This window comes from Olea europaea, unplaced genomic scaffold, assembly GCF_002742605.1.
Source record: "Olea europaea var. sylvestris unplaced genomic scaffold, O_europaea_v1 scaffold32, whole genome shotgun sequence".
In the NCBI taxonomy this organism is placed as follows: Eukaryota; Viridiplantae; Streptophyta; class Magnoliopsida; order Lamiales; family Oleaceae; genus Olea; species Olea europaea.
Genome location: NW_019250835.1, coordinates 215,649 through 238,070, shown reverse-complemented (window position 1 = coordinate 238,070; position 22,422 = coordinate 215,649). Strand labels below are relative to the sequence as shown.

General features: G+C 36.4%; 1 protein-coding gene and 1 long non-coding RNA gene across 2 annotated transcripts; both read right to left on the bottom strand.

Moving 5' to 3' along the window:
- Positions 1 to 5,417: 5,417 nt before the first annotated feature.
- Positions 5,418 to 6,989, bottom strand: LOC111385546. Its single transcript, XM_023009949.1, has 3 exons — positions 6,751 to 6,989; positions 6,414 to 6,690; positions 5,418 to 6,188 (listed from the first exon to the last, which is right to left on the bottom strand). The coding sequence occupies exons 1-3, from the start codon at positions 6,987 to 6,989 to the stop codon at positions 5,418 to 5,420; spliced, it is 1,287 nt and encodes a 428-aa protein (XP_022865717.1).
- A 309-nt stretch (positions 6,990 to 7,298) lies between these two features.
- Positions 7,299 to 9,100, bottom strand: LOC111385551. The gene is made up of 2 exons (XR_002701076.1): positions 9,007 to 9,100; positions 7,299 to 7,572 (listed from the first exon to the last, which is right to left on the bottom strand). It is a non-coding gene; the product is annotated as an uncharacterized LOC111385551 (long non-coding RNA).
- Positions 9,101 to 22,422: the final 13,322 nt, after the last annotated feature.

Genomic DNA, 22,422 nt, shown 5'->3' with positions numbered 1-22,422 from the left:
ATCCAACACGTATGTTCTAAGGTTATAAACACATCTATAGGCCATTTCAAAAGTTATACAAGGCAGGACCCCCAAAATACGACACAATAGAGTGTAAGCTCAAAACAATAGCCCACAAAATAACCCTACAGGTCGTCATCCATGTACATCGAACTCTGGAATCCTGTAGGAGCTCCACAGCTAGCCATGCTCTCTATGTAGTTCCATATTCACCTACAATGCAAGAACTATATAAGCCAATGCTTAGTAAGCAAGAATCATGCATGTCATGAGTATGAGTACCAAGGATATGTGACACCATGTCATTTACTTTAAATATCATGCTAAAGATGCATCATATTCCAATATTCATCAAAGTCGACTCGAAATTATTTTATTTGAAATCTTTCATTTCATTGGGCCCTTGACCCACCAACTATGCACCGGATAGAGCTCTGCATAATATCAATATCAATAATCAAGTGGCCAATATGAAATCGACACCGGCGAGTGGACCATCCTCTCGTGACCGCTAGAGGCCCATCCCCTAACTACCCCTATGATCACCCAAGAAGTCTCCCAGCCGGTAGCGCCAATAATCATAACAAGGGCATAGTCGAGTGGCCCGCCCTCCCATGATCAACAAAGGCCCATCCCCTGTCTACCTTGGCAATCACCCAAGAAGTATCACCCGCGATGCCAAACATATCACATAAGCATGCCTCACATGCCTCGGTGCCCTATTAGTGGCCAATAAAACATTTATAAAGAAAACTTAGTTTGAAATCATGTTTCGCATGCAAATTTTCAACCATGATCATATGTTGTGCATGCCAACGAAAATGCTCATGAATGACATGCTTAATGGAAGTTGATGTCAATGTATTTTGCAACCGCATACTCAATGATCATAATCATCATATAGGGTACAACGAGCTTTCTTATCAAAGTATGAAAATATCCTAACATCACTATACTACAAATGCTAGGTTCTTGCATCGTAGTTGCAAATGGATTTTTACTTACCTTTTTGCCCTTGTGTGTGCACAAGCTCCTACGGAGATTATATCACTTTCTTTTTTCACTCAACGTCGGAAAATTACCTATATTACCAATTAATATTAAAGACAATCCTCCATTTAATAGCCTTAACACACACAAAATCCCAAAATACTTGCATTCATGTCAAAATAATTTAAAGGAATTCATTATTCAAGTTACTAATGGCATTACAATCTCGTCCCATAAGTCTCATTTTTCCTCGAGTCCAATTACCAGCATCAATGTCATCGAATTGTTGTCAACAGCCTAATATTCCTTAGAATCTATTTTCTAGGCCCAAGAGATAATTAATTTACAAGTAAAGGTTGAAATCATATTAAACACATAAATGGACAGAACCTGTTTTTCAGGTTTCATCACCGTCCAACTACTTTTCCAATCCGCTTTCACCCCCCTTATCCATATCCAATGACTCTCAAATTTTTACCACGTTTCTATAACATGTATGTGAAGGCAATAATGCTCTAAAGTCGTGACAAATAAAGTGTTCTCAGCATCAAAATAGTCCATTTCCACGACATCAAAATCAGGCAGTTTTCATTGTGACAGCTTTCGGTTTCCATTTTATTAGCATGTCATCAAACAGATTCCAGGCTATTAGAAGACCATTTATATCCTTATAAATCCCATATAACAACATTCATTTACATAGATACAAGTTATATCTTCAGTATTATCCAAAATCAAAGTTTAAACCATCCAAATTCATCAATCAACACATCTCTATTCCTGTTGATTTCTTTCAGGTTCTTGTACTCAATTACCCCACTCTTTTGCCATCATAAAATCATAAAAAACCCTTATACTTCGCCTCATGTAAGTTTATAGTTTAAACATATTATAAAAAAAGCAAAAGAACTAAAGAAAAACATCAAAACCGTGAGCTAAACTCACCTATGAAGGGATTGAGTGTTACAATGACAACTATCCCAAGCATGAGGTGCCAAGCACGACGTGTCTTCATTGTAGCCATACTTAATTTTCAACCATTATATTTGGATCCATTTATGATTATAAGATATATATTCATCCTATAATAAGTTCTTGAGGAGTAGGACAGGAGATTGATGCCTTAAGGTTAAACGAATTGGGTGTTAAAATGATAAATATTAAAAGCATGAGGAGGTCACTAGTAAAAAATCTGATTTTATATCTATCTTTGAAGGTACAAATCAAGTGTCCTGGGCTTATGTTAATGTGTTTACAATCCATTTCACTTGCCCTAAGATCCCAAAATATTTTATAGAGCTAATTCCTCAATCGTTCATTTAATTACTTACCCGATTGACAGCCCATTCTCGACCAATTTCATCAAATCGCACCTCGATATTTATAATGTCATATGAAACATTTATTATCGCGTCATGATCATGTTCCTTTATTTATCATGTCCCAAATATGTCAATTACCTATCTAGAGTTTAAGGTGGTCTCGATCAACCGAATAGAAAGCTTGAACTTTGTCGATACCGATTTCCGACCTTTTTGATATTCCATTTCTTATCAAGCCAATCTCCAATATTTAGTTAACCTAATTTTCTATCATAGCTCAATACAAAATTCAACACCTAGGTCTAGGAGTCGAAGACTAAAATCTTAAAATATCCATAATCGAATGCACCATTTTAAGATAAAGTAATTAAGAAAACTAATGCAAGTAACATTGTGAATAGCATGAAATGCATGAATCATAATGGCCAAATATATAACAGGAAGTTTGGGGTATTACATCCTTCCCTCCTTATAAAAATTTCGTCCTCGAAATTTGCTTACCAAAAAGTTCAGGATATTTAACCCACATTTCATCTTCTCTTTCTCAAGTGGCTTCTTCTGTTGACTGATTCCGCCACAATATCTTAACCAATGGAATTTTCTAGCTTCTGAGTTGCTTTATATTTCATCTTCTCTTTCTCAAGTGGCTTCTTCTGTTGACTGATTCCGCCACAATATCTTAACCAATGGAATTTTCTTTCTTCTAAGTTGCTTTACTTCTCGTTGAAGAACCTCAACAGGTTTTTCTTCATATGTCAAATCTGGTTTTATCTCTACTGGTTCATTCCTAAATACATGAGAAGGATTTCCAATGTACTTTCTTAGCATAGATATATGAAACACATTGTGTACTTGAGACATTGATGAAGGAAGATCAAGCTTGTAGGCAACATTTCCAATTTTCTCAATAATTGAAAAGGGACCAATGTATCTTGGGCTCAATTTTCCTTTCTTTCCAAATCGCATAACCCCTTTCATCGGCGCGACCTTAAAAAAATACTTGGTCACCAACTGTGAATTTTAACATTCTCCTTCTTTGATCTGCATAGCTTTTCTGTCGGTCTTGAGCAGTTTGCATTCGTTGACGTATTTGTATCACAACTTCAGCCATTTCACGAACCATCTCTGGTCCTAGAAATTTTCTTTCTCCAACATCATCCTAATAAATTGGAGATCTACATTTTCTACCATATAATGCCTCATAAGGAGCCATTCCAATTGTAGCCTAATAACTGTTGTTGTATGCGAATTCAACCAAAGGTAAAAATTTACTCCACTGGTCGTGGAAGTCTAATACACAAGCCCTCAGCATATCTTCCAATATTTGTATTGTTCTTTCTGATTGCCCACAGTCTGAGGATGGTAAGCTGATGTTCTGCTTTTATCTGTTGACAGATTAAACATTGTCCCACATATTTGGCTGTCTCACCCTTCATGTTCGGCCACCAATAATGCAATTTCAAATCTCTATACATTTTAGTAGCTCCTGGATAAACAGAATATGGTGTCGTGTGAGCTTCAGATAAAATGTGCCCTCGAATATTTTCTGCATCAGGTACATATAATCGTCCTCTAAATCGTAAGATACCATCTGCTAATGTATGAAAATCTGAAGCTTCTCCATCATGTATATCATTCGTTATCTTGAAAAAATAATCATCTTCCTGTTGTCCTTGTTGAATTCTATTCAATAAAGTTGGCTGAAACATCAACGTTGCAAGTTTAGCCTCTACAAATCCTTGCGACACAACTTCAATACCCATTTTCTGTAAATCTATCGATTCTGATTTTTGAGTTACAATCATACTCGCAACATTGGATGTCGACTTCCTACTCAATGCATCAGCTACGACATTAGCCTTACCGGGATGATAGTTTATAACACAATCAGAATCTTTTACCAATTCTAGCCATCTTCTCTATCTCATGTTCAATTCCTTTTGTGTAAATAGATATTTCAAACTCTTGTGATCCGTGTAAATCTCACACCTCTCTCCATACAAATAATGCCTCCATATCTTAAGTGCAAACACAACTGCAGCGAGTTCCAAGTCATGTATAGGGTAATTCTTTTCGTACTCTTTTAGTTGTCTAGAGGTATATGCAATAACTTTACCATTTTGCATCAATACACATCCCAAACCATTCTTTGAAGCATCACTATAAACTACAAAATTTCCAGTACCAGATGGGATTGAAAGGATAGGGGCTGACGTCAGTCTTTTCTTCAATTCCTGAAAACTCTGCTCACAAGCATCTGTCCATTCAAACTTAGTATTCTTTCTAGTTAATTTCATTAAAGAGGACGCAATTTTTGAAAATCCTTCCACAAATCTATGATAATATCCAGCTAAACCCAGAAAGCTTCTGACCTCTGAAGGGTTTGTAGGTCGTGGCCAATTATTAATAGCCTCCACTTTACTTGGATCTATTGATATGCCCTCACCTGATACTACATGCCCAAAAAATACAACTCTATCTAACCAAAATTCACATTTCTTAAACTTAGCATATAACTGCTTGTCCTTTACGACTGCAGAACTATTCTCAAGTGTTCAGCATGTTCTTCTTTAGTACGAGCATAAATAAGGATATCATCAATAAATACAATTACGAACTTATCAAGAAAGTCTCCAAATACCCTATTCATCAGATCCATGAAAGCCGCTGGAGCATTTGTTAACCCAAATGGCATTACCAAAAACTCATAATGACCATATCTTGTACTAAATGCTGTCTTAGAAATGTCATCTTCCTTTATTTTAAGTTGATGGTACCCAGATCGCAACTGAATCTTCGAAAATATAGATGCACCCTAAAGTTGATCAAACAAATCATCAATGCTTGGCAAGGGGTATTTATTTTTAATTGTTGCCTTATTCAACTCTCTATAATCGATACATAGTCTCATTGTACCATCCTTTTTACGAACAAACAATACTAGTGCACCCTATGGCGAAAATCTAGGTCTAATAAAACCTTTATCCAACAACTCTTGTAATTGTAACTTCAACTCTTTCAATTCAGTTGGGGCCATTCTATATGGAGTCTTGGAAATTGGAGATGTTCTTGGAATTAAATCAATTACAAACTCTATCTCACGATCTAGTCGTACCCCAGGTAAATCATCAGGAAATACCTCTGGAAATTCTTAAGATTCGGATTGTGTTGTGCTTCCATAGCCATAATACTCACCAAATACCCTACACACCCCCTATCTAGTAACCTTTGTGCTTTCAATACCGATATGATTGGAACTCTAAAACCTTTTTCGATCCCAATGCATGTAAATGGTCTATTCCCCAAAAGTTGAAAGGTTACTGACTTTCTCTTACAGTCTATAGTAGCTTGATATCTTGACAGCCAATCCATACCCAAAATTATATCATAATCTTTCATATCTAACACAATTAAATTTGCATAGAGCTCTCGATTTTCTGTAAGGATCGTACATGCTCTTACAATTAGATTGGTTTGTTGTACATCTCCAGATGGAATAGTTACACTATAACTAACCTCATGTATATCAGGTGTCCTACCCAGCCTTCTCAAATACTCGGTAGAAACAAATGAATGTGTAGCTCCAGAATCAAGTAGTACAAGTGCTGGAATGCAAAAGATAGAAAATTTACCTGTTACAACTACTGGATTTGCCTCAGCATCGGATCTAGTAATGGTAAACACTCTAGCTGGTACCTTCTTCTGCTCTATAGGATTTGGATTACCTGGGCATGCTCTAGCAAGATGTCCCACCTTTCCATAAATATAACATGTCCTAGTCTCTATAGGACATGCTGCAGTATGCTGTCCACCACATCTAGGGCAAGATGGTTGTGCTATTAAGGCTTTTCCTTGATCTATCCTCGGACATTTGCCCTGATCCCAATGTTGTTGTCCTTGTCTCGGTTGAAACTTTGGTTTCTAAATCTATCCTTGGAAAGTTCTTTTCTTATCATTTCTAGGCCAACGCTGTCCTTGACCTTGCCTAAGCTGTCGTCGAGCCTCTTGAGCACGACTAATTCTTTGTTCAGCTTGTTCAGCAACTAATGCTCTCTCAACAATTTAAGAATATGAAACATCTTGGATTCCTGCCATACTTACATCTGTATATAGTTCTGGTCTTAACCCCTCAAGAAACCTTTCTACTTTTAATGCATCAGTATTAATCATGTGGGTTGTAAACCTAGATAGTTGTTCAAATTTATGAATATACTCCCCCACTGTCATCCCTCCTTGTCTTAGCTGTATAAATTCATTCATCTTCATGACTTGAACTGGGGCTGTAAAATATTTATTACGAAATAACTCTTTAAATCTATCCCAAGTCATGGTATTTACATCTTCAATACTACTCATCGTATCCCACCAGTGTCTAGCACTACCTCATAGCATAAAGGATGCACAAACTACTTTTCCTACTTCCGAAACTCTCGTATACCTGAACATATTCTCCAAAGTTCTCAACCAATCCTCTGCAGCTGTTGGGTCTAATGCATCCTCAAATATTGGAGGGTTTAGTTTTCTAAATCTTTCCCCAACTGCCTCAAAATGTTTAGCCCTTTGTTGTGGTTGTATGAATTTAGCCCTTTGATGTTCTCCCCTTTCTCCTTGTTGTATTAATTGCTGAATTTGTTGAGATTGTCGCTCAACTAGTTCCGTTAGCCTATCAATAAGCATCTCTGGTTTTCACCATGGTTGCAAATAAAGGTTGGCCAATATCATTCATGAAATATGCAAAAATAATGCGAAAATAAAACTTACAGGCTTAGCTGTGCTCTTTCGTACTCCGATATCATGTACATGGATAGTCTACAGAATTATAACCTTGCTCTGATACCACTCTCTGTCACACCCCAAATATATACAAATAACCATACTAATTCATATGTCGAAATGATATTGGTAACTCGATCTAGACATAAAATTTAGATATACTTTTTTTTAATAAAATGAAACGAGCATTTGCACAATTATGTCCCTATTTGTTAACTTCAAATCACCTGTGATGATCATATATTATATCAAAATCAGCGATCATATAACCATAATCCAACACGTATGTTCTAAGGTTATAAACATATCTATAGGCCATTTCAAAAGTTATACAAGACAGGACCCCCAAAATAGGACACAATAGAGTGTATGCTCAAAACAATAGCCCACAAAATAACCCTACAGGTCATCATCCATGTACATTGATCTTTGGAATCCCGTAAGAGCTCCACAGCTAGCCGTGCCCTCTACATAGTTCCATGCTCACCTACAATGCAAGAACTACATAAGCCAATGCTTAGTAAGCAAGTATCATGCATGTCATGAGTATGAGTAACAAGGATATGTGACACCATGTCATTCACTTTAAACATCATGCTAAAGATGCATCATATTCCAATATTCATCAAAGTCGACTCGAAATTATTGGCCCGTCCCCTGTCTACCTTTGCAATCACCCAAGAAGTATCACCCCGCGATGCCAAACATATCACATAAGCATGCCTCACAAACATTTATAAAGAAAACTTACTTTGAATTCATGTTTCGCATGCAAAGTTTTCAACCATGATCATATGTTGTGCATGCCAACGAAAATGCTCATGAATGACATGCTTAATGGAAGTTGATGTCAATGTATTTTGCAACCGCATACTCAATGATCATAATCATCATATAGGGTACAACGAGCTTTCTTATCAAAGTATGAAAATATCCTAACATCACTATACTACAAATTCTAGGTTCTTGCATCGTAGTTGCAAATGGATTTTTACTTACCTTTTTGCCCTTGTGTGTGTACAAGCTCTTACGGAGATTATATCACTTTCTTTTTTCACTCAACGTCGGAAAATCACCTGTATTACCAATTAATATTAAAGATAATCCTCCATTTAATAGCCTTAACACACACAAAATCCCAAAATACTTCCATTCACGTCAAAATAATTTAAAGGAATTCATTATTCAAGTTACTAACGGCATTACAATCTCGTCCCATAAGCCTCATTTTTCCTCGAGTCCAATTACCAACATCAACGTCATCCAATTGTTGTCAACAGCCTAATATTCCTTAGAATCTATTTCTAGGCCCAAGAGATAATTAATTTACATGTAAAGGTTGAAATCATATTAAACATATAAATGGACAGAACCTGTTTTTCAGGTTTCATCACCGTCCAACTACTTTTCCAATCCGTTTTCACCCCCCTTATCCATATCCAATGACTCCCAAATTTTTACCACGTTTCTATAACATGTATGTGAAGGCAATAATTCTCTAAAGTCATGACAAATAAAGTGTTCTCAGCATCAAAATAGTCCATTTCCACGACATCAAAATCAGGCAGTTTTCATTGTGACAGCTTTCATTTTCCATTTTATTAGCATGTCATCAAACAGATTGCAGGCTATTAGAAGACCATTTATATCCTTATAAATCCCATATAACAACATTCATTTACATAGATACAAGTTATATCTTCAGTATTATCCAAAATCAAAGTTTAAACCATCCAAATTCATCAATCAACACATCTCTATTCCTGTTGGTTTCTTTTAGGTTCTTGTACTCAATTACCCCTCTCTTTTGCCATCATAAAACACTCTTATACTTAGCCTCAAGTAAGTTTATAGTTTAAACATATTATAAAACAAGCAAAAAGAACTAAAGAAAAACTTCAAAACCGTGAGCTAAACTCACCTATCCAGAAATTCAATTTCAGCTCCTTGTTTCTGCTTCTCTCTTTTCCTTTTTGCTTTCTCTTTCAATCGGTGCTCAATTGGGGATAATTTGTAAGACTAAACATGTTGTTAGGAGATGTATATGAAGTCTTCAAGATGCTGGAGACGTGACTCTTCCTTAAGGATTAAGAAAATGTGGGGTGCAGCCAAGTGTTTAGCATGAGGTGGTCTTTTCCTATTATATTTGACTTTTCTCTTGGACTATTTAACTTAGAATGATTTATAAGATATATATATCTATCTGTATTAAATAAAAAAGAGGTAGGAGACGTGGTATATATCTTAAGGATGAAGGGATTGAGTGTTAAAATGACAACTATCCCAAGCATGAGGTGCCAAGCACGACGTGTCTTCATTATAGCCATACTTGATTTTCAACCATTATATTTGGATCCATTTATGATTATAAGATATATATTCATCCTATAATAAGTTCTTGAGGAGTAGGACAGGAGATTGATGCCTTAAGGTTAAACGAATTGGGTGTTAAAATGATAAATATTAAAAGCATGAGGTGGTCACTAGTAAAAAATCTGATTTTATATCTATCTTTGCAGGTACAAATCAAGTGTCCTGGGCTTATGTTAATATGTTTACAATCCATTTCACTTGCCCTAAGATCCCAAAATATTTTATAGAGCTAATTCCTCAATCGTTCATTTAATTACTTACCCGATTGACAGCCCATTCTCGACCAATTTCATCAAATCGCACCTCGATATTTATAATGTCATATGAGACATTTATTATCGCGTCATGATCATGTTCCTTTATTTATCATGTCCCAAATATGTCAATTACCTATCTAGAGTTTAAGGTGGTCTCGATCAACCGAATAGAAAGCTTGAACTTTGTCGATACCGATTTCCGACCTTTTCGATATTCCATTTCTTATCAAGCCAATCTCCAATATTTAGTTAACCTTTTCAATGGGAAATTGTCTGAAATTTAAATTGTCTAATAGGGCAATGTCACGTTGCAAAGTGAAAATTAAAGTGTACATAATAGTGTACTTGTTGCATCGTTCTTACCAATTGAACTTTGCTATTTGTACACTGATTTTTTGCACGTTGTTTGACACGTCCATTGTTGTCATGTGTCAATTGGGTGGAAAAAAATTTTGAAATTCAAATTGTCTAGTAGGGTAATGTCACGTGGCAAAGCGTAAACTAAAATGTACACCATAGTGTGCATGTAACATGGTCCTTACCGACTGAACTTTGTTATTTGTACTCTGATTTTTGCCACATTGTTTGAAACTTGCATTGTTCTCAAGTCTCAATTAGATAGGAAAATTGGTTGAAATTTAAACTATCCAACAGGGTAATGTCACGTGGTAAAGTGTAAACTAAAGTGTGTACACCATAGTGTACATGTAGCAAGGTTTTTACTGATTGAACTTTGCGATTTATGCACTAATATTTAACACATTGTTTGACACTTGCATTATTGTCAAGTGTCAATTGGATAGAAAAACTGTTTTAAATTTAAACTGTCCAACAGGGTAATATCACGTGCCAAATTGTAAACTAAAGTGTGTACACCAAAGTATACATGTAGCAAAGTTCTTACCGATTGAACTTTGTTATTTGTACATTGATTTTTGACACATTGTTTGACACTTGTATTGTTGTCAAGTGTCAGTTGGATGTGAAAAATGATTGAAATTTAAACTGTCCAACAGGATAATGTCACGTGGCAAGTTTAAACTAAAGTATACACCATAGTGTACATGTAGAAAGGTTCTTACCGATTGAACTCTGCTATTTGTACACTGATTTTTGACATGTTGTTTGACACTTAAATTGTTTTCAAGTATCAACTGGACAGGAAAGCTATTTGAAATCCAATAGGGTAATGTCACATGGCAAAGTGTAAACTAAACTGTACACCATAGTGTACATGTAGGAAGGTTCTTATCGATTGAACTTTGCTATTTGTACACTGATTTTTGACAAGTTGTTTGACACTTGCATTGTTGTCCAGTGTTAATTGGATGGGAAACCTATTTGAGATTTAAACTGTCTAATAGGGTAATATCACGTGGCAAAGTATAAACTAAAGTGTACAAAGTAGTATACTTGTGGCATGGTTCTTAACGATTGAACTTTGCTATTTGTACATTGATTTTTGACACGTTGTTTGACACTCGCTTTGTTCTCAAGTGTCGATTGGATGGGAAGGCAATTTGAAATTTAAACTGTCCAGTAGGTTAATGTCACGTGGTACAGTATAAACTAAAGTGTACACCATTGTGTACATGTAGCAAGGTTCTTACTGATTAAACTTTGCTATTTGTACACTGATTTTTGACATTTTGTTTGACACTTGCATTGTTGTCCAGTGTCAATTGGATGGGAAGCCTATTTGAAATTTAAACTATCTAATAGGGTAATGTCATGTGGCAAAGTGTAAACTATAGTGTACAACATAGTGTACTTGTAGCAAGGTTCTTATTGATTGAACTTTGCTATTTGTACACTGATTTTTGACACGATGTTTGACACTTGCATTGTTGTCAAGTGTCAATTGGATGGGAAACCGTTTGAAATTTAAATTGTCCAACAGGGTAATGCTAGTTTGCAAAGTGTAAATTAAATTGTACACAATAGCGTACTTGTTGCATCGTTCTTACCGATTGAACTTTGCTATTTGTAAACAAATTTTTGACACGTTGTTCGACACTTACATTTTTGTCAAGTCCTAATTGGATGGGAAAACTGTTTGAAATTTAAACTGTCCAGCAGGGTAATGTCACATGCCAAAGTGTGAGCTAAAGTGTGTACACCACAGTGTACATGTAGCATAGTTCTTACCGATTGAACTTTGCTACTTGTACACTGATTTTTGACACATTGTTTGACACTTGCACTATTGTCAAGTGTCAACTGGATGGGAAAATTGATAGAAATTTAAACTTACCAATAGGGTAATGTCATGTGGCAATGTGTAAACTGAAGTGTACACCATAGTGTACATGTAGAAAGGTTTTTACCGATTGAACTTTTCTATTTGTACACTGATTTCACATTGTTCGACACTTGCGTTTTTGTCAAGTGTCAACTGGATGGGAAAACTATTTGAAATTTAAACTATCCAATGGGGTAATGTCACGTGGCAAAGTATAAAATAAAGTGTACACCATAGCATCTATGTAGGAAGATTCTTATCGATTGAACTTTGCTATTTGTACAATGATTTTTGACAAGTTGTTTGACACTTACATTGTTGTCCAGTGTTAATTGCAGAACCCCAAATAATTCTAGACACCTTAGTGGCACTAAGACATGAATATTGGATGGCTAAAGTATACTTCAGATTTTTAGTATCATTTGAGACCCATTTTCGACATAGGAAACGTTCGATAAATAAAATTTGTAGCACTTTGAGTTAGCTTTCCAACGAACTTTGAATTACCTCAATCGGATATCGGGAAAAGAAGTTATGATAGAAAAACTGAAGGCTGTACAGTGTCAATCGGACTACAACCGATCGACCGAAATTGCCTGAAATAAAAATTCTCATTTTTCTCTAGAATTTAAATATTTATTTTCATCAATTATTTTCTCAAAGGGCTACCCACATTTTTGGCAGTAAAAACCCCACTAAATTGAAGCATTTAACCTCAAACTTAAATGGCACCCATGTTTTCTCTCTTAAATGAAATTTGACCCTTCATTTGCTTTAAGTTATAGGATATTTACATATAAATAGAAAACTCATTTCACTTATTTTTCCCACACCAAAAGCAAGAGCTTTTACATACTAAAGAAAGAGTTTCCAAGAGAGAAAAAGAGAGGGAGGAAAACTATTTTTCCTAGAAGTTTAAGAAGTGTCTTCAAGCATCAATTCTCAACGGTTTTCAAACATCCAAGGAGTGCATTTCTTTCAACGTCCAAGTTTCATCAAAGTTTTCAATCCAAGTTTTCAAAGTTTCAAAAGCATCAATCAAGGTAGGTAGAGGTGCAATGTGTTTAATCGTGTTAAGTTATAAGTTTCGATTCATGTTAATGTTTGTATGTCAAATGGTACTCCGGTACGGCATATCCCTCTATGTTAATGGTTGTATGTCAAATGGTACTTCGGTACGGCATACCCCTCTATGTTGAAGAAATGTTCGTATGTCAAATGGTGCCCTCGGGTACGGCATACCCCTTCATGTCAAATGGTGCCTCCGGGTACGACATCTATGAAAATTTATAAAGTTAATGTTTTGAAATGTATAGCTTGATCACGAATGCACCTATGACATCTATTGAGTTTTTCAACTCACGGGTTTAATCCCATCTCTACAGATTGAAGGAATTCTACCTCGGGCATGGATGGAGGAGAAGATGGAGAGTGATGCAACGAGCCCATGGAAATCCGGTAAATAAGTGATTTGGATTTATTTTTATGAAATGTTTTCCAATGTTATTTCTTTAAAGTTTTAAATAACGCAGAATGCGAGAACAAGTTATATTTTCTTCAAATAAATTACATTTTGTTGTTTTGAAAAATGATTCAGTATTTTTGTTTAAAGTATTTGAAGTATTGTTATTTAAATTATTATCCGAGGATGTAAGCTTTCGCTAAAACGTATACACTTGTTACTAAACCGCCGGTTAAGCTAAGTAAAGTAAGTAGCGTTCCGGTCCACTAGGGGTCGGGGCGTTACAGCGTGGTATCAGAGCAAGGTTTAGCCGGTTTTGTAGACCAAGTATTTTTTTAAAAAAAAAAGGAAAACGAAAAGTTTAAGGTATTCCATGGCATCGTGCATCCATCCATCAATCTCATCCTATAGCCCAGGTATGTTCATGTTTAAAGTTAATGATTATGTTTATGTTATGATGCTTTGATATGATTTAGAGATGTGTTATTTAAAGATATATAATGGACTTGGGCAAAAGCTAAGGGCTTAAAGGGAATTGCATGATATGTAAGTTTAAATATTTGCATGTTTTCTTTAAGCAAAGAAAAAGAATGATGTATGTGAAAATGCAACAAATATGGCTCGTAGAACGGCTAGGGCATATAGAGAATCATTGAACCGTAGAATTGCTATCCATTCCTACGAAAACTATGTAACTGATCTGACCAAACCGCTTAGCAAACATGTGTATGACATCTATGAGAGATGCATGACGGCGGTTAATGTTGGAATGGAGATCATGCATATTGAGGCCATAAATAACCTCACACACTCCCTCCCACCTCAATGGGGAGATATGGGAGTCACGGTTAGAGATGAAATGTTAGAAGGCAACCCAAACCTGTTCGAGTTTGAGAGGTATTGCCATGCCCTGATTGATTTGTGGGATGATGTAATCCATAAGGAGCCTGAGGAGGAACCTTTGGCTAAGGAAGAAGATCTCAAAGAAGAACCAGAGGATGATTTAGAGAATGATCTTGAGCCTGAGCCACAGGTTGAGATGGACATAGAGTTCGGACCTGAGGCGGAAGACTCTTCCGAAGATGAAGCTCCACCAAAGAAGATCTGTAGAACTTATAGAGATTAGATTTAAATCCTTGTAATAGCTTCCCTTATGTCAAGAAATAAAATACTATCTTCTTTGCTTTAGTACTCGAAGAATGAAACTAATAAGAACCATATGTTTTGTCTAAAGGAAATGGCCCGCGCAAACCAAAACTTGATAAGAGACCTCCTCCGAGCGGTTCAAGATCGAGGCAGGCAAAACCCAAACCAAGCTCAACCCCTACCACTAGCTCCTAATGTTCCAAATCATGCTTCAGTGGTCGAGCAATTTCGAAGGCACAAGCCCCTTACCTTCAACGGAGCAACTGATCCACTTGTAGCCGAGGAGTGGCTTCGCAAGTTGGAGCGTATATTCTGATTTATAGGGTACACAAACTCTCAAAAAGTCCAGTGTACTGAGTTCATGTTCTCCGGTGATGCAAGTCACTGGTGGGACTCAATGTCAAGGATAAGGACCCTTGAGCAACAAGCAAAATTGACTTGGGAGCAATTCAAAGGGGACGTAATGGACAAGTACTTTCCCCAGTCCTTGAGGGATCACAAAGAAAGTGAATTCCTCCAACTCGAGCAAAAGACTACGCCCCTGACTGAGTATGAGAGGAGTTTGATCAACTTTCAAGGTATGCTCCACATCTGGTGGATACGGAAGATAAGAAGGTACGAAGGTTTGAACAAGGGCTGAACTCGGATATAAGCATGATACTTATGTCCGATCGCTTCACCACATACCGTGAAATGCTGGAAAGAGCTCATGCTATTTGGTACCAGAAGACTAGCGCCGAACAACATGGTCAACTGTTCAATCAACTGGACAATGGTAACATGGGAAAGAGGAAATGGAATGGCCAGGATAAGGGAAAAGGCAAGTGGCAGAACAAGAAAGCTAATGGCCGAGCCAATGCCAGCAAAAGCATTGTGCCGGTTATTGCGCCCTGTTCTGAGTGTGGAAGGACACATCGTGGCGAGTGCTTACAAGGGAAAAATATCTATATTGGATGTGGCAAGCCAGTACATATCATTAGGGATTGTCCCACACATACTCAGAAGAAGGATGATAACAGCGACCAGAACCAGAAAGGAAAAGCACGAGTTTTTGCATTGACTCAACAAGATGCAGAGGAAAACTCTAATGTCATAACAGGCACTATACTGATAGCTAATACACCTGCTTATGTATTGTTTGATTCAGGAGCTACACACTCCTTTGCTTCAACAACTTTTATGGCTAAATCTAGTATTACCTGTGATAAGTCGAAAGGTACATTAAAAGTTAGTATTCCTTCGGGTAACCCTTTGAATACTGATAGAATAGCCAAGTCATTAAGTATTGAAGTTGAGGGAAAACCAAAGGAAGCGAACCTACACATGATAGAAATGAAGGATTTTGATGTAATACTAGGCATGGATTGGTTAGGTTGTAATTACGCCACCATCCGAGGTAAGGAAATGGTAGTATCATTTCAGAAACCAGGAGAGGAACCATTTTCGTTCCTTGGAATGAAGATGAAACCCCTTATTCGAGTAGTATCAGCTTTACAAGCTGAGAAGATGTTGAGAAAAGAAACATGTCAAGGATATCTAGTAAGTATCTCAGGAGGGAAATAAGAGATGATAAGGGTTGAAGATTTACCAGTAGTACGGGAATTCGTACATGTGTTTCCAAAAGATCTATCTGGTATTCCACCCGATAGACAAGTGAAATTCACCATAGATCTAATTTTCGGGGCGGCACCAGCATTTAAGGCGCCGTACCGAATGGCCCCAAAGGAACTACAAGAATTAAAGAAGCAGTCGTAAGAAATCCTAGATATGGACTTCATATTACCAAGCGTATCTCCATGGTGTGCGCCAGTGTTGTTTGTAAAGAAAAAAGATGGAAGCATGAGGATGTGCATCGATTATAGGGAGATAAATCGATTAACCATTAAGAATAAGTACTCACTCCCGAGGATCGAGGATATGTTAGATCAACTGAAAGGAGCTAAGGTATTTTCCAAGATCGATTTACGATCGGGATACCATCAACTGAAAGTAGAGACAAAGGATATACCTAAGATAGCTTTTAGAACTCGATATGGACACTACGAGTTTACGGTGATGTCGTTTGGGCTAACCAATGCACCTGTAGTGTTCATGGACCTAATGAATCGAGTGTTTCATCAATACTTGGATAAGTTTACTATAGTCTTCATCGATGACATTCTGATATATTCTATGAGTAAGGAGCAACATAAAGAGCACTTGAGAATAGCCTTAGAGGTATTACGCAAGGAGAAGCTGTATGCCAAATTCAAGAAGTGCGAGTTTTGGCTTGAACGAGTTGGATTTCTTGGACATGTAATTACTGCCCAAGGGATTGAAGTAGATCCAGCAAAAGTAGAAGTAGTAACCAACTGGAAAGCACCAACAAATGCTGGCGAAGTATGGAGTTTTCTAGGATTGGCTGGATATTATAGGAGATTCATAGAAGGATTCTCCAAAATAGCTGGACCAATGACACAGCTTACAAGGAAGGGAGTAAAATTCCAGTGGACGGAAAAATGCGAACAAAGTTTCCAAGAACTTAAGCAGGAGTTGATATCAGCACCTATATTAACAATACCTGAAGATACGGAAGGGTTTGTTATATACAGCAATGTATCCAAGCGAGGATTGGGATGTGTACTAATGAAGAATGGAAAAGTGATAGCCTATGCTTCAAGACAATTGAAGAAACATGTGTAGAGCTACCCGACACATGATTTAGAACTTGCAGCGGTAGTACCGATTGAACTTTGCTATTGTGCATTGATTTTTGACACGTTGTTTGATACTTGCATTGTTGTCAAGTGTCAATTAGATGGGAAAATAGTTTGAAATTTATACTGTCCAACAAGACAATGTCAAGAGGTAAAGTGTATGCTAAAGTGTGTACGCCATAGTGTACATGTAGCAAGGTTCTTACCAATTAAATTTTGCTATTTGTACACTGATTTTTAACACATTGTTTGAAATTTTCATTGTTGTCAAGTGTTAATTGGATGGGAAAACTATTTGAAATTTAAACTGTCCAACGTGGTATTGTCACGTGACAAAGTGTAAACTAAAGTGTACACCATAGTGTACATTGAGCAAGGTCCTTACCGATTGAACTTTGCTATTTGTACACTGATTTTTGACACGTTGTCTACATGGTCTACTGAACTGGCTAAACCGTGCTCTGATACCACGCTGTAACGCCTCGACCCCTTGTGGACCAGAACGCTACTTACTTTACTTAACTAACCAATGGTTTAGTCATAGGAGAATATGTTTTAGCGGAAGCTTAATTTTTACAATGATAATTTTAACAACCTTTCAAATACTTTAAATAAAACACTGAATAAAATAATAACGGAATGTAATTTTTTTGAAGAAAACACAACTTGTTCTCACATTCAGCGTTATTCAAATACTTCAAAGAAACAACATTGAAAACGTTCAAAAAAAAATCTAAATCATTTGTTCACCGGGTTTTCCATGGGCTCGTTGCACCACTCTCCATCTTTTCCATCATCCAGGCCCAAGGTAGAATCATATCAATCTGTAAAGAAGGGGTTAAACTCGTGAGTTAAAAAACTCAATAGATATCATTGGTGCATTTGTGATCAAGCTTTACATTTCAAAGCTGTAACTTTAGAAACCTTTTCATAGTAGGATTTTCGATAGAATCCCAAACACGTAGAGTCATGACTTAACACGATGCCTCGATCGGAAGTACATGCTGTATCTGAAGGTACCATTAGACATGGAGGTGTATGCCATACTGGAGGTACCATTAGATATACAAACATTAACATAAATCTTCATTTGCTAGAAACTTATAACTTAACACGAATTAATACTTTGCATCTCTACCTCCCTTGATCGATGCTTTGAACCTTGTTGAAAAATGCACTCCTTTGATGTTTAAAAAAAAAACACTCCGTTGAGAATTGATGCTTGGAAAACACTTCTTGATAGCACCAAAACTTTTAGGAAAAACTAATTTTCCTCCCTCTCCTTTCACTTTTTTCTAGACTTGAAAACTCTCTCTTTTATACTTAGAAGCTTTTGCCTTGGTGTGAAAAATGTGTATGCATTGGGGCCTATTTATAGGTGAAAATCTCACAACTTAAGGGCAAGTGAAGGGCCTAATGCTCATTAATACGGGTGCCATTTATGTGGGAGTTATAGGTTTAAGAAGGTGCTAGAAAATGGTGTAGGAATTTGACTTATCATATTCCGCATATTTCGGTTGATACTATACAGCCTTTAGTATTTCTATCATAACTTCTTCTCCCGATATTTGATTAAGGTAATTAAAAGTGCGTTGGAAAGCCAACTCAAAGACCTACAACTTTTCTTTTGATATCATTTTCCTAATCAAGTGTTTTCTATGTGTTAAATGGGTCTAAAATGAGACTAAAAATCTGAAGTATACTTTAGCCATCCAATATTCATGTCTTAGTGCCACTAAGGTGGTTAAAATTATTTGGGGTTCTACATCCCCCACACCTTAGTTAAAAATTCGTAATTTACCTTTTGATTGAGCGAATAGTGTTGGATACTTGTTTTTGGCTTCCTCTTCTCCTTTCCAAGTGGCCTCTTCTATTTCATGATTATTCCATTGTATTTTGACCAATTGAATTTCTTTGTTCCTTAGTTTATGCACCTTTCGATCCAATATCCTAATTGGTACCTCTTCATAGGATAAGTCCTTTTGTACTTCCACGGACTGATAGTTCACTACATGATTAGGATCATGCACGTACTTCTTGATCATTGATACATGGAACACGTTGTGCACTGCCGATAACCCTGGTGGGAGCGCTAACCAAAAGGCTACATTTCTGATCCTATCAAGTATCTCGAATGGTCCGATATAGCTGGGTCGTAGCTTTCCTTTCTTGCTAAACCTAAGTACACCTTTCATTGGTGCCACTTTCGTAAACACTCTTTCTCCAACTTTGAATTCTAAATCCTTCCTCCTTGTATCCGCATAGCTCTTCTGTCAATCCTGTGCTACCTTTATCCTTGCACGGATCTTATTGATTGCCTGCTTAAGAAGGTCCTAGAAAATCGTGTAGGAAATTGACTTTTCATATTCTGAGTACTTCAGTTGATACTATATAGCCTTTAGTATTTCTATCATAATTTCTTCTCTCAATATCCGATTGAGACAATTCAAATTGTGTTGGAAATCTAACTCAAAGAGCTATAACTTTTCTTTAGATATCATTTCCCAAATCCAATGTTTTCTATTTCATAAATGGGTCTCAAATGAGACTAAAAATCTGAAATATACTTTAGCCATCCAATATTCATGTCTTAGTGCCACTAAGGTGTTTAAAATTATTTGGGGTTCTACAGTTTGACACTTGCATTATTGTAAAGTGTCAATTGGTTTGGAAAACTATTTGAAATTTAAACTGTCCAACAGGGTAATGTCACGTGGAAAAGTGTAAACTAAAGTGTCCACCATAGTGTAAATGTCACAAGGTTCTTACCGATTGAACTTTTTTATTTGTACACTGATTTTTGACCCGTTGTTTGACACCTGTATTGTTGTCAAATGTTAATTGGATGGGAAAACTGTTTGAATATTTAAACTATCCAAAAGGGTAATGTCACGTGGCAAAGTGTAAACTAAATTGTACACCATAGTGTACATGTCGCAAGGTTCTCACCGATTGTGCATCGCTATTTGTACACTGATTTTTCACACGTTGTTTGACCCTGCATTGTTGTCAAGTGTCAATTGGATGGGACAACTGTTTGAAATTTAAATTTTCCAACAGGGTAATGTCATGTATCAAAGTGTAAACTAAAGTGTGCACCATAGTGTACACGTAGCAAGGTTTTTACCGATTGAACTTTGCTATTTGTACAGAGATTTTCGGCACGTTTTTTGACACTTGCATTGTTGTCAAGAGTTAATTGGATGGGAAAACTGTTTGAAATTTAAACTATCTAGCAGGGTAATGTCATGTGGTAAAGTGTAAACAAAAGTGTACATGTTGAAAAGTTCATACCGATTGAACTTTGCTCTTTGTACATTGATTTTTAACGCGTTGTTTGATACTTACGTTGTTGTCAAGTGTCAATTGGATGAACAAACTATTTGAAATTTATATTGTCCAGCAGGGTAATGTCACACTGCAAAGTGTAAACTAAAGTGTGTACACCATAGTGTACATGTTGCAAGGTTCTTACTGATTGAACTTTGCTATTTGTACGAATGCATGGAAAAACTGTTTGAAATTTAAACTGTCCAGCAGGTTAATGTCACGTGGCGACGTGTAAACTAAAGTGTGTACACCATAGTGTATATGTAGCATGGTTCTTACCGATTGAACTTTGCTATTTGTACACTTAATTTCGACACGTTATTTAGCTCTTATATTGTTATCAAGTGTCAATTGGATGGCAAAACTATTTGAAATTTATACTGTCCAGCAGGGTAATGTTACGTGGCAGAGTGTAAACTAATACATGTCGCAAGGTTCTTACCGACCGAACTTTGCTATTTGTACACTAATTTTGGACATGTTGTTTGACACTTGCATTGTAGTCAAGTGTCAATTGGATGGGAAAATGTTTGAAATTTAAATTGTCCATAAGGATAATGTCACTTGGCAAAGTATAAAATAATGTGTACACCATAGTGTACACGTAGCAAGGTTCTTACCGATTGAACTTTTCTATTTGTACACTGATTTTGGACATGTTGTTTGATACTTGCCTTGTTTTCAAGTTCTAATTGGATGGAAAAAATGTTTGAAATTTAAATTGTCCAACAGGGTAATGTCACGTGGCAAAGTGTAAACTAATGTGTACACCACAATGTACATGTCGCAAGGTTCTAGCCGATTGAACTTTGCTATTTGTACACTGATTATTGACACGTTGTTGGACACATACATTGTTGTCAAGTTTCAATTAGGTGGGAAAGCTGTTTGAAATTTAAACTGTCCAACAGAGTAATGTCACGTGGCAAAGTGAAAACTAAAGTGTACACCATAGTGTACATGTAGCAAGGTCCTTACCAATTGAATTTTACTATTTGTACACTGATTTTTGACCCGTTGTTTGACACTTGCATTATTGTCAAGTGTCAAATGGATGGGAAAACCATTTGAAATTTAAGTTATCCAACTAGGTAATGTCACGTGATAAAGTGTAAACTAAAGTGTACACCATAGTGTACATGTAGCAGGGTTCTTACCGATTGAACTTTGTTATTTGTACATAGATTTTTGACACATTTTTTGACACTTGCATTGATGTCAAGTGTTAATTGGATGCGAAAACTATTTGAAATTTAAACTATCCAATAGGGTAATGTCACGTGGCAAAGTGTAAACCGAAGTGTACACCATAGCGTACATGTAGAAAGGTTCTTACCAATTGAACTTTGCTATATGTACACTGATTTTTAACACGTTGTTTGACACTTGCATTGTTGTCAAGTTTCAATTGGATGGGAAAACTTTTTGAAATTTAAACTGTCCAATAGGGTAAAATCACGTGGTAAAGTGTAAACTAAAGTGTATATGTAGCAAGGTTCATTCCAATTGAACTTTGCTATTTGTACACTGATTTTTAACACATTGTCTGACACTCGCATTGTTTTCAAGTGTCAATTGGATCGAAAAATAGTTTGAAATTTATACTGTCCAACAAGTTCATGTCACGTGGCTAAGTGTAAGTTAAAGTGTGTACACCATTGTGTACATGTAGCAAGGTTCTTACCGATTGAACTTTGTTATTTGTACACTAATTTTAGACACGTTATTTGACACTCGTATTGTTGTCAAGTATCAATTGGATGGAAAAACTATTTGAAATTTATGCTATCCAACTGTGTAATGTCACGTGGCAAAGTGTAAACTAAAGTGT